General features: G+C 43.4%; 1 protein-coding gene across 1 annotated transcript in view; it reads right to left on the bottom strand.

The window, feature by feature from the left end:
- Nucleotides 1-230: 230 nt before the first annotated feature.
- Nucleotides 231-13,747, bottom strand: part of LOC104523962 (hemicentin-1-like) — a gene marked incomplete at its 5' end in the record, with an annotated part of 46,866 nt that continues 33,349 nt past the window's right edge. The window contains 9 exon segments of the mRNA XM_010166702.2: nt 231-597; nt 2,214-2,340; nt 3,490-3,609; nt 6,610-6,960; nt 11,207-11,335; nt 12,105-12,230; nt 12,544-12,657; nt 13,130-13,264; nt 13,514-13,633. Coding sequence (XP_010165004.2) covers nt 231-597; nt 2,214-2,340; nt 3,490-3,609; nt 6,610-6,960; nt 11,207-11,335; nt 12,105-12,230; nt 12,544-12,657; nt 13,130-13,264; nt 13,514-13,633 — 1,589 coding nt within the window.

Below are 13,747 nucleotides of genomic sequence, written 5' to 3'. Positions count from 1 at the left end.
TAAAGCAAGTGGTAACAGGTCCTCAAAGCCACAGATTTTTCCTCTTGCATTGGAATAACGGGACTGGCTAGGCAGGCTCAGGGAAGAAAGGAGAGGAGCATAGCACCACTTTCAAGTTAGAGGGTTCCCAAGGTTTGGCAGGTGGTGGAGTCAGTCTAGCAGTGGTGACACCCACCAGCGTTTATGACCACGGTTAAAATACTGGGGCTGCTGTCGGGTGGTCGGGATGTTCAGTAGGGATAGGCTGACACAGCGATGTAGACGATGAAGGTTGTCCGGTACTCGACGTTTCCATCTGCGCTGTAGGAGAAGGCTCTGACTCCCATGCGGTAAGTCTTTGGTTCTCGCAGCGCTCGGGTGGTGAACACGACTCCTTTCAAGTTCTCATCTCTCAGGGCAAAGGGGATGGCCGGGTCCTCGTCTGCCATTAAGAAGGTTGTCCTTGGGTGCATGACTTGATCGTGAGTGTAGGCAACCAGCCGGATTAAATCCTGACCGGCAGCTATGCCGAAGGGGAGGGAAAGGAGTTTGTATTCCAAGGCGTAGGTGCTGAGATCACACTCCAGGTCGTTGGCCGGGCAGTTTTTCAGACAGAACCTGGGAATAAGTAGTGCAGTTGAGTCCAGGGAGAAGGCACAACATTGTCAGTTACTGCAAACAGTCTTAAAGGAGAAATTCTCCTCATTTACCCGGTTGCGTAATTTAAATTTCTCTATAAAGATAATATGCTCACACACTCATTATCCATTGTTCCTTTCAGCTTGCAGCTTAGTCTGATGTCCCATTTTCCCTTAACAGGATCATCTCAGAAGGTGCCAAGAAGCAATATAAAGCTATAGGATACAGTATTTGTCGTTGAAGTCAGTGGTGTATGTTTTAATGAACTTGCTCTTAAACTTTATAGTTAGAAAGGCCAGTTTAAAATGTACTGGGCAGCTCCATTTGAGGTGTCTGTGTGTTAGATCGTAAAATAAATGACATGGAATGAAGGGCAGAGTGAATTTTACTCTACTAATCAAAAGTCAGAATAGGAGATCTTGTCAGTGCTAGCAGAGGTCAAAGAACATCATCCATTTCAACCCAAGTGTCATTCCAGTTCCGTTTGATCACAAAGGATGGTTTCTGACAATGAAACAAGCTCTTTCTGAGTATATTAAAAGATTAAAAGAAATTAATATGTTTTTTCCAGAACAGGGTGTCCTGGTTTGTAGCTGGGACAGAGCTGGGTTTCTTTTTAGTAGCTAGAACAGCACTGTTCTGGTAGTGTTGGGTTCAGCTGGGGTTTGTTATGAGAGAGACACTGAGAACATCCCCATGTTGCATTTATGTCCCTGGCACTGAAGGACTTTGTGTTTGTCCGTCTGCAAGCGCAAGATCTCAGGGGGGAGGAATATTGACATGGATCAGCTCCATGGGCACTGGGCTCTGCCAAGGGGCTGTTCCATCTCCTGTCCCCCATGGGCAGGAGATCCATGAGGGGCTCTTCCTCTCTTGCTCGCTCTGGCTTTGGCTCGGGCTCTGGCTCTCCCGGGATTGCGGTTTCAGGTCAGGATTGTCGCTCCTCCGGGATCGTGATCTGGGAACGGGCCGGGCTTGGTTGATGGGTGGTGAGCAGTGGCACTGGGTGTCACTCATTTGCATATTTTATTACTAGTATAATTATCATTACTGTTTTAATATCATTATTATTTTAAGTTTTATTTTATTTCAATGATTAAATTGTTCTCTCCCCATCCCCTGGGCAGGGGAGTGAGCAAGTGGCTGTGTTCAGCTGCCAGTCCAGTGCAACCACCACCCATGGTGGTAACTTAAAAATAACAAAATTTACTGCAGCGTTATTTTCGTGACTAAAAGGATATTTTATATTTTAAATGCATTGAAATTGATGGCAAGTCAGGAAATGTAGATGCAAAAGCGGCCCCCTAAGTGACAAACAAATGACACTGAAGCAGCAGACAGAACCGCAGCGCGCGGCCGCTGGGGTTTATGTGCTGAGGGAACATTCTGGTGCTGTTTTCTTTTGAACAAATACTAAAATTCTGGCTGTGGTCACTGGTTCTGCTGCAGGGGAAACATGGACAACCACTGCTCGAGAAACTGATGATCATCCTGAGTGTGAGCTTCACTGGTGTCAGTCAGACTCTTTCTTCTGACAATTACAGGTAAAGGATCTGAGCTCAGGGTGGGGGAAAAGAGCTGAAAATAAAACATACCCAGAAAGAGGCTCTCGCTGGTAGTTTGGTGGACAGGGTGTGTCTATGCACTGGTAGCTTCCCCTCATGTTGAAGCACATCTGATTCGATCCACAGTTGATGTTCTGTTCGAGGCACTCATCGATATCTGAATGTAAAAAAACATGCAAATGAGCGATTGCTGCTCAAGAAACGAAGGGTTAGAAACTGGCCGGGCCAGTAAAGGCTGAGCAGGCTGCAGTGGCACCTCCACACTCAGCCAGATCTTCCAGAATCCACTCTGGCTGTGGGAGACACCCGAGCCAGGAGTTCAAAGAATGTGTATTTATTATTGTCAGCATTTTATTGCTGTGCAGGATGGTGTATTGTGCTAGAGCTGCCCCACAGCCATGATCCAACACAGGCTACAGTTGTCTTGGCAGCAGAGACTAATTAATTCATTTTTATGGGTGTTTTTTTTTTGTGGATCAGAAACATCTGACAGTACCTTTTTTTGACAGTTGAGTTAAGGATTATATTGTGTTTGACCCCAGAGCTGCTGCCTACTTGCCTGGAGTTAAATGCATAACGTAAAGTCACCATGAGGAAACTTCAGAGAGTAAGAAAGTTGCAACTGGATTGGGGAGGAATTGGCTGGATGGTCACACTCAGAGAGCTGTGGTCAATGGCTTGATGTCCAAGTGGCGGCCAGTGACAGGTGCCATCCCTCAGGAGCTGGTGTTGGGACCAGCGTTGTTTAACATCTTTGTTGGGGACATGGACAATGGGATTGAGGGCACCCTCAGCAAGTTTGCCAGTGACACTGAGCTGTGTTGACATGTTGACGTGCTGGAGGGATGGGATGGCATCCAGAGGGACATTGACAGGCTTGAGAGGTGGGACCATGCAAACCTCATAGAGTTCTACAAGGCCAAGGTCCTGCACCTGGGTCAGGGCAACCCCAGGCACAAATACAGGTTGGGGGGAGAGTGGATGGAGAGCAGCCCTGAGGAGAAGGACTTGGGGTGCTGGGGTACGAGAAGCTCACACCGGGCGCGGGCAGCACAGAGGCCACTAACCGTGTCCTGGGCTGCACCCAGAGCAGCGTGGGCAGCAGGTGGAGGGAGGGGAATTGTCTCAATTTGCTGGTGTTTTATGAAGTGTTAAGATGTGAAATATAAAAACTCCTGAAACTTGGAATTCTGAATGCCAGATCTCGTACAGCACATTGAGAGAGGTGGCTGGATGTGTATTGAACAGGATCTGTGTCTCATTTATTTACAGATGTATTTCTGAGCGCTCTGAGGGATCTCCGTACCTTGGCAGGTTTTGCCATTGGGCGTGAGGCGATAACCAGCTGGGCAAGTACACTGGTAACTTCCCAGGGTGTTCCTGCATTCGTGCTGACAGGTATCTCTGGTTTCACATTCATCTATGTCTGTGGAAAGAAACAGGAACACGCACACATCAATCAGGATTACCTGACCCTGGTACTGAACTGAGGTAATTTTTGTTCTATTTATCTACAAGCGTATGGACAGAGTTGGTGGGAGTCATGTAGATCTTGTTTCCTGATGGGGTTGAATGTCTAAGACTGTCAAGTCCTTTCACACCTTACCTGGGCCATTCCTAGAACTTTTCAGTAGTTGAAGTCCTCACTTTTTTTAATGGCAGCCATAATATGTATTCTGGCTGGTGAGACCAGGCCTGATGCAGAGTTCTCGAAGAAAGGGGGAAGTGCAGGCCAGATACAGCAGCAAGATCCCACAGACACAGCCATGCCCCAGAAAGCACACGGAGCTGCCTGGTAACAGGGTTTTAGGCAACGTGCTTGGGAAATGCCCAGCTCAGCTTTGACAGTGGGGGAATTGTTCTTAAAGTTAATCCCTCCTCAGGCAAAGCCATTTCCCTTCCAGACTGACCTTCCTCGTGCCATGGGGATGAGTTAAGCTCGGGATCTGGGAACGCTATCAATAAATGCTCTTAACTTTTTAAATTCTACTCTCTCTCTCTCAAATATAGATGTCCCAGACCACTTTACGTAAAGTTTTCAAAGCAAACTGGTGTGACTTAGACACAGATCATGTATCATACAATTTCTTTTGAAATGTCTGCTTAATTCAGGAGAGCAACAGAGATCCCGCTCAGGATATTCTCATGCAGGAGTTAAGATGTGCATGATTAAAACAGTGGAAGGAAGGTCTCTGTGTCCCCTCTCTGGCTGATTTACAGGGCTTGCATTAGATAAAAATGCAGACTCAGGAGAGAAACAGATGGGACTGTAGAAATTTACAGTATGTTGTTATCAGATCCTGATGGTTGCCTGTTGAAAGAACTGTCTTTGAAGAAAGCAGTGTTAGGGTATATTTTTCATATTAAAACAGTAATTTTTAAAGTTAGATGTTTATTCCAATGAAACAGAAGTACAAGAGTATTAACTAGTATTAAGCAGAAAGCTGGGGTGAAGGTCACAGATTGTAGCTCAGCCCTTTCCCCAGTGGTAGCTGTATTCCTATGTCATTCAATGAAGCAGCTGTACCCATAACTGCACGTACACAACTCCTGAAATGCCTTCATAATGTAAATACAGGTTTGATGTCTCAGTATCTGTAACTTCTATTAATAGGATATTAATATTTTTCAACATTATACATTTTACGTTGCTGTATAATTCTAGCAGTAATTCTGGTTGCTAGAATCTAGCTGTAAATCACTGTATTGATCCTGGATGGATGTCGTGCCTCCCCTGAAGTGTCACTGCTCAGTTGAGGCACATAGCCAAGGCACGGCAAACGGCGATCTTAAAGGTACTGGGACAAGCTCTAGTAAGGGTCAGACCGTGGTACCCTTAGTCCTGAGCTCAGTGGAGTTAACACAAAGTAAGTTAACTGAATTTTTCTTTTTCCCCTTAGGATACTCAACATGTGAGTTAAGTTAGCAAATCTGGTTTGAGAGAAGCACATTTCAAAACACTAACTTTTATTATTAATATTATATATATTATGTATGTAATTTCTTAATTTGATAATACTGTTGTTATTTTTTATTTATTGATGAGACACTGGCCCAGGCTGCCCAGAGAAGCTGTGGCTGCTCCTCCCTGGAAGTGTTGAAGGCCAGGTTGGATGAGGCTTTGAGCAACCTGGTCTAGTGGAAGGTGTCCCTGCTGATGGCAGGGGGGTTGGAACTGGATGAGCTTTAAGGTCCCTTCCAGCCCAAACCAGTCTGTGAGTCTCTGATCTCATCTGTCTGTTGTGTAAAGCATCAAGCCCAGTGGCACCAGCAAGCCCTGGCTCACGGTGCAGCTCTGTGTGTGTCTCTCCCAGGCGGGGAGGGAGTGAGCTCAAGGCAGGTTGGGTGACAGGGCTGAATTTTTGGCTCTAGACCAGCAGTTTCAGAGGGTCTGGATTCACAGACACTTAACTGCTGCTGCAGGATTAAAACCTCATATTCCTAGCTTTCGAGCAATTATTTGTTGGGGTTTTTGTTTGTTTAACTTCTTAGTGCCTTCAGATTTAATGCAAATCAGTCAGTGAACAGTACAGCTTGCTCTTCCTTTTGACTTTCACAAGGAGCTTAATTGAAAATTAAATTTTCAATACCTGTGAAAATAGCAGCATTTCACTGAAAACCCTCAGAAAAGCTCACAGAGTAAGGAGGAAGTGAGCTAAATGCTTCATAGCTAGAGGTGCCAAATACCTTTGTTTCCTGTTGGTCTTAAGAGCTGTGCTGAGGCTTTGCACCTCTTTAAATAAATAAATAAATAAATGGGGGCAGAGCTTGCCAATTACCTTAATTACCCTGCTCTCCTCAGCGTGGAACAAGTGGCAGTGCTGTCATTGTCACAACTTATATGACAACTTACTTGTGCAGTTACAGTCAGTCTCTCCGCGCTCAGTGAATTATGTTATAACCTGCTATATATCATAACTACAGATCATTTAAAAGGCTCTGCTCATTGTGCCTGTATGGCAGAGACTGAGCAGTGCTGGCACTGGCCCCAGTGTGCTTAATCCTAAATTCTTTATTCAAAACCTTTTTGAACCAGGTTTTTACTACCACCAGTGGGAATCTGACCTAAGCAACATCCCCAGGATTGGACTGAGTCTACTGGTGCTGTTCTTGGAAGTGTGAGAAAATTCACCAAGGTGAGCTACTGTAATCAGAAGAAAGAGAATAACAGGGAAAATAATTTGCAAACACACAATAAGCAGCACAATTAAAATGAGGTTACAAGGAGGAGGTTTGAAAACATGTTTGCTACAATGTGGTCAGGAGACAAGAACATGCAGAACACTCTGAATATTTATCAGGGTAAAATGAAAAAGAACAAACCAAACCACAGCACCACAAACCATCAGTCCCTGGTAGATATGACACAATAACCTTAGAGTAGGGACCAAAAGAAGAGAATTGCATAGATAGGACTGACATTTACCTACACATCTGCCATTCCTTGCCTCATAGCCTTCAGGACAAGTTTCTCTAACGTTCCTTCTAGTCCTGGAGAAAGGTATTCTGCTGTTTCTATACTCTGAGAAGGAGCTGTAGAGATTTGAGGAGTGCCTGTAATACTGTTGAGGTTGATAGTTGTCTCTCAGAGGGGAGGATTGAGCATAGCTATAGCTATTGTAATAGGCACCAGAATTTGGCAATCGCTCCAATCCAGCGCAAGATTTCCCATCACCTAATAACTGTTGGCCAGCGGGACAGATACACTTGAAGCTGCCGGGGGTGTTGGCGCAGTGAAAAGCGCAGGGTTTAGGCACTTGTTCACACTCATTAATGTCTGCTCATGTGACATGATCCAGAGCAACAAACCATGGAGAAAGGAGAAAAAAAAAACAAACAAAAGAACACATAACTATATGTGGATGTATACATATATATCTATATATATATCTATATATCTATAAGTTGTAGATGCCCCCTCCCTGGAAGTGTTGAAGGCCAGGCTGGATGAGGCTTTGAGCAACCTGGTCTAGTGGAAGGTGTCCCTGCTGCTGGCAGGGGGGTTGGAACTGGATGAGCTTTTAAGGTCCCTTCCAACCCAAACCATTCTATGATATACTTATCTCAGTCTGTGGAACAAACTGAAGGCATACAAGTGAGATCTTGAAGGCAGTACAGCAGAGAGAGCACAGTGCCAAGCAGGCAGTAACACACTGTGTGTGTGTGTATATTTATTTGTTTCTTTGTTTGTTTTTATACACACACACCCCTTTATTCTTCCTTTAGGCTCCTTGTGACCTAAGAGTGCTCACGCAGGACAGGAACTTTGCTGAAGGACTTGCCACAAGTGTTCCTGAAGGGAAGGTCTGGCTATAAAATGGGGGTCCCAGTCTGCTCCCCTGCTCATGCAGAAGCTGGGCTGTGTGGTGGCCTGGAAGCTGCACTGGTTACCAGAAAAGACCCTCTGAGAAATCAGTGGCCTTAGGCCCACACTGCTCAGCTTTTCAGCCTGTGCTGCTCACCACTACTTTAATATTTTTTTTTCCTTAAGTGCTCCACAGCTGATGGGGAGAAGTTGTCAGGCCTGGCTGTGAAGGAGGACACTCAACGTGGAGCCTTCTTGAGAAGTGCAGGTTAGAAATTCATTCAGAGGGGCAGGGAGGGAAGCTGGGAATGCTCCAGTCTGGTTCTTGTGCTCTGCATCAGGGGAAAAACTGTGTTCGAGGATGTGCCACAGGGACATCCTGTGGGGGAAGGAGGTCGGGTAAGTTCTAACCTTCGATGCTGTTACTGGTCATTCCAGCTGTGAGAATTGGAGACTTAATGGTAAATATGAATTCACTTTTGTACAATTAAAAAATAAACTTGTTTTTGTTTTTTTTATGGGATGTTGTTTGGTTTTTTCCTAAATTCAGTTTCCCTTTAAATTGTAATCCAAAATAATGTGACCAACTCTGGCAGTAAATATCCATCGGTAAATCACCCCAGAGTGGTGAGCGTACAAAGGATGGTACAAGGGTTTAAAGATGTAACATGCCGAGTGTCCTTCTCTCTTGGGTACTGTAGGACCAGCCTTCCCCCCAGTCCCTCTGACAGTGCCAGAAAAACATTTTCTAAAAGTTTCATAGAGTTGCATCAGGCCCAGCTGAAAATCTGACAACACATTATTCCTTTTCAAACCACATTCATTCTTTACTAGAAAAAGACAAGAGTAGCTAATTCCAAACAGGAATGTGCAACTTCGTAATGACCATGAATAATTAACCTGATATTCTGATACACAACAACTTATCTGTAATTGGCATAAACAGTTTTTAATGGAATTTAAAGATGATCCTAATGGTGACTCAGTAAGGGTTTAATTACTTCATATTAATGGCAAGTGTGTATTATTTAAATGATTATTGTAAAAATGCCATTAAGCTGGCGTTACTTTCATTTCATTTCGTTTCCCTCTGAACACAGTATTTTGAGCGAAGATTGCAGCCAAGACACAAATGCATTATAATGGTATTTAAAAAGTAACACTGTTCAGAAAGGTAGTACAATATTAGATTTCATTTTTATTAAGTGTTTAATAACTTATATATTCTAATATTTTAAAGAATTTTTGGAGGTATTAATATTTAAATATTTTGAGAGTTGGAAATCCGGGGAGAATTATTGCAGAGTATTGCAATATTTTCCCATTGTTATTTCACAAACACGTAACTGAAGCTTTATATATTAGTTGAAATATCATTAGGTTAATAGTCAGGTGTTATAAACAAGAGAACTTCATTTTAAATACAGCAACAACTGATATGAATTTTCAGTTTATATTCCTTCATTGTGTGCTTAAGATGAAAATGTATGACTTGTACACATGCAATACAGAATACTGAATATAGGAATATATATATAAGAATATATATTCTCATATATAGTGTATATATTCTTATATAAGAATACTGAATGTTGAACATACGAATACTGAAACTCGTTATTTCTGTAGCATGCCACTATTTTCTAATTGCTGAGTGTAACATTCTTTATCTGCACAGAACAGACAACGGGTATGTGCATTAACATCTTTACAACCACCAATGGCCTTGGAACAAGTTGTGGATGAGCAACAGGAGACTGTGATAGAAATAATGACAGAGAACAGGTGAGAACTTGAGCAGTGTCTGTGCAGTACGAGCAGGATCGAAGGCAGCAAGCCACTCGTGTTTGTACCACAGCCACCCCTGGGAGAAGTTACCCACTACGAATATTAAATATGTACAAGAACAAGGTGAAACGACTTTGAAATTAAAACAGCAAAATTCTCAGGCTTTCTTTAATTTAAATAATAATATTTGATTTTAAATTCTAGATAGCCTTGCATGTGACAAATGCAATAAGGGCTTTTGATAACGCCCTTCCAGCTGTGATACGGGCTGGTGAGAGCCAACACCGTTGACAGAAATATTGTCATTTAATTAAATGCATATGCACATATCTGTGGGTGTTGAGATGAGAAATGAGCATCCTCTCCCCCATCCACCAGCCAGGGCTTTGCCCAGGGTAGGAGTGGCACAGCTGAGAACAAAGTTCCATTCTTCTGTTTCAGTCTGGGGCCTGACTGACTTTTCAGCTCTTCCCTGTGCTCAGTGGAAGCATTAACAATAAAAACTGGATTTTATTAACATGTGAACTCATATCTTTGACACATCTATATTTTAAATAGATTTTTAAGCAGATAGATAGAAACTCAGAGGTCATACTTTAATTTAAGAGTCAGCTTTCAGTGGTCCTTGGGCACAGTACAGCTCCAGGGCAGTTGCTGGTGTTTTGTGAAAATCTCCAGTCCTTGACTTTATCTAGCTTGTTACTGTCAGAAGTTTAAATGGTTTTAATGTATGTTAAGAGTTTGGGATTGATTTTGTGTCAGCAGAGGCAGCTGGTGGAAGTAATGTCTTGGTCTACAGCCAAACAGATTCTTACTGCGGTTTAATATCTTCTAAAAAGCCCAACATTCCTGGCTTTTGGTAGTCCTAAATCTTAGCTTGTTTAAAAGGGGAGAAAAAAAAGCAAACCACAACCTTATTCTTCAGAGCAGCTATTTATCACTGAGGAAAGCTAATCTCAAAGAAGTCATCATGGAAGAATGCTTCTCTCATAGGATCCATGAGAGCAACTGAACCCAACTTCACTTCCTGTCATATATCAGCATTCATAAATCACTATTATCAGGGTCAGTCAGCTCTCATATTTAAATATTCCATGTAAATACAGACAAGGTGAATCTAAACAACCCTAGTGCCATCCTGAGGGCTGTGAAAGGCCAGGGGAAGCGCTTTAGGCACTGGCACTGTACGTTACGCTCTCTAGCGATCCACGTCAGATGCTCTGCCCATTTCAGTGCCAGAAGGTTGGCTGGAGATAGCACAGGGGAGTAACCACATGCTCAGCGTTCCTGGGACTGACAGGCGTCCTCCCTCCCTGCTGCCATCCACCCAAACCAGAAAGGGAGGCACTGAGTGAGAAATGGGGATCAGCTTCCTCCGCCCCACCCTTCCCAGTGCCAGAGGGTGGGTAGGGGTGTGTGTGCCCTTTGCTGCAGAGGTGAGTTCTGGGTGTATCATGCCTCTTAATGCTTCCTTTGGGTGTTCTCTGGGGGAATCCACATCACTCCCTGCTCGACTGCTTCAGGTGTGAACCAGTGCAGTCCAGGGTACAGCCAGGCACATTTCACTGGCCAGTCACTACCTAATCTGATTTGGTTCTTACAAATGAAGCCTCCTGTGGAGTGGTAGCTGGGCCCATCCATCCACCAGCACTCTGAGACCCTTGTGCACTTTGTTTTCAAAGTATGGATCTAGAACAATAGAGTATGGATCTGTAACTAGACTAGAGTAGGGCTCTGTAACCATCTCCATTTGGAATCGTTTAGTTTTGACTCTGTGTTTTGAATGGGATGCTTTGTTTTACGTGGGTAATTTTGAACTTCAAAGCCAATTTGTCTACACAGCCTAGCATTGCTGGAGATGTTCCAGCAGCAAACCCAGCCAAAAACAGCAGCAGAAAATAAGTGATACTGATGTGACAGGCCAGCTTACCCACACAAGGTCTTCCAACTCCCTGGGACCGATACCCTCTGGGACAGACACAGCGGTAACTTCCTCGTGTGTTCTCACAAATCTGGTTATAGCGGCACTGGTGGGTTCCGTCCCGGCATTCATCAATGTCTGCAAGCAACAAGGCCAGGGGAAGGAGTCAGTCTTTCCCTGAAACCTCTTACAGCTTTAAACTTCTTAATGCAGAAGGAATGCAGCAAAGCTGTAAGTGCATTTGGCCCTTCAGACAGATGCAACCCCTGACCATCCACTTTTCTTACCTGGTGCCATGATTAAGTATTACTCTGTTTGTGAAACAGAGAGTGTGATTGGTATCACAATCTGAAAGCAGATTTTTGAGCAGATACACAGATTTTTCAACTGTAGTGCATTTATACACTTTCTGTTAATTTTCAAAACTTTTCAGTGAGATTTCAGATGTCCTCAGCTACTCTCCAACATGAACCCATCTTCCTGTCATATCCTGCCAGCTGGTAGTGTATGTATGTGACATTGGTTACATTTAAAAGCATCCCTGATAAGCACAAGGAACCTGTGATCTTGATTCAGAGCCCCAAGACAAACGCTTCAGAAAGCATTCACACGGGGCAAAACATTTCAGTCAGTGAACAACTTGTAGAACTCAAGGTGACGATGCAGAGAAGATGCTGAGGAGAACATTAATGTTCTTCCTTGAGAGCAATGGCAAACTAGAAGGGGCGAGGATATAGCTTGTCTTTTAATAACAGTTAAAAAAAGTTAAATACATATGTTCCCATAACCAAAAAAAAATTGGTATCTTAATAACTGGAGGTGGACTATCTCCAAGATTATCTTTTTTTAATTCATGGTTGTCTGTGTGTTCATCATCACCATGCAGTACGTTTACACTTCTACTCACCAATACAAGTTCCATTTTCTGTTCTGGTCATTCCACTGGGACACAAGTCAATGCATTTATAGCCCCCACGGGTGTTTTTGCAAAGTTGATCAGGCCTGCACACATTCTGCCTGCACTCATTTATATCTTATTTTATAAAGGAAAAAAAAAAAAAGGGAAAACAAGAAAGTAAATGAACTCTGTTCCTTCTGCTCAGTTCCTGAAGAGCAGAATAATCCGGCTGTAATTACACCGTGTACGTGCATCTGAATACAATTCATGCACATTGAGCACTCAGCCCAGTTCCCAGTGTCTCTGGCTTTGAGCACTGATTTTACAGACAAATTCAGAAACACACACTAAGTGTATCATCCACAGCAGGATTTCCATTCATCAGGGTTCCTGATAACTTAGAGAAATGTTGAAATATGTCATTTTTCATTCCAAAATTCCTTCATACCCATGCATTTTCTGCCCTTCAGCTGGTATCCTGGATCACAGCCACAGTGGAAACTTCCTACTGTATTGAAGCAACGCTGGTGACAGGAGTGGGACTCTTGACACTCGTTGACATCTGTTGGACAACACAAACCCTTGGTAACAGCTGTTAACACTTTGTCACCATTCACCTGAACAGTGTTCTGGCTGAGTGAACATTCTGGACTCTGCTCTGGGCTCTATTATACCACTGAGATAAGTTCAGGAGTGTTTACTCCTCTCACTTGTTTGTAAAAGATGCACATGGGACATAAAAGTAAGACTGTTAGGTGATTCCCCAATAGGATTTTAAAATTATTTCTAAAAATGGAAAAAGCAAAAGGTTTCCAAAAAAAAAAAAAAACCCAACCAAACCAACCCCCCAAACCACATCACACAAAAAAAACCCCAAAAAACCAACCCCAAAACAATCCCAAAACCCACCCCAAAACCCCACAACCTTAATGAAGGTCTATAGACACTGTATTTGGAGATGCATCTTTTAAAAAGTTACTTTTGATTGTGCAAATACAGCATTTTCAGACTAAAACCCAAAGACCTCTCCATACCTTGGCAGCTAAATCCATCAGCTGTTCTCCTGAAGCCATTCCCACATCTAACCGTGCAGCGGTATGAGCCAACAATGTTCTCACAGTCCTGGCCAGCGTGGCAGGTATGTCCACCTAAAGCACACTCATCTATGTCTAGAATTAAAAACAAGCTGTAAACATCACTATCACCAAATAGAACACAGATTAAACAGTGTCTTGAGCACGATCGACTATGAAATACTTGATTGCAAATCTATTTAGATATGAAATAATTAGAATGCCACTAATAAATTATATTCTTATCATGACACAATGGCCCAGCCCCAACAGAACCTGTTGCTAGTGATGAAGGTGCCGTGGGGCTTTTTGTGCCCAGCCTGTCCACAGCAACGCTCATCTCACCCTGACACGTTCTGCCATCGGCGGAGATGGTGAGGCCCTTTGGACAGGAGCAGTAGTAAGAGCCCACGGCGTTGTGACAGGTGTGGGAACAAGGATTTCGCTCAGCACATTCATCCTCATCTGGAACAAGAAGACAGTTGAAAAACCAGTGAGACTTCACAAGAAGCTAAACCAAACCCATCCTTCATGAGAGGTCTGTGGTAGAGCCCACAGGGCAAAACTCCATCCAGCCAA

This window comes from Antrostomus carolinensis, unplaced genomic scaffold, assembly GCF_000700745.2.
Source record: "Antrostomus carolinensis isolate BGI_N321 unplaced genomic scaffold, ASM70074v2 scaffold6694, whole genome shotgun sequence".
Lineage (NCBI taxonomy): Eukaryota > Metazoa > Chordata > Aves > Caprimulgiformes > Caprimulgidae > Antrostomus > Antrostomus carolinensis.
Note: the sequence above shows the minus strand (reverse complement) of the source record. Positions and strands in the feature narration are given on the sequence as shown.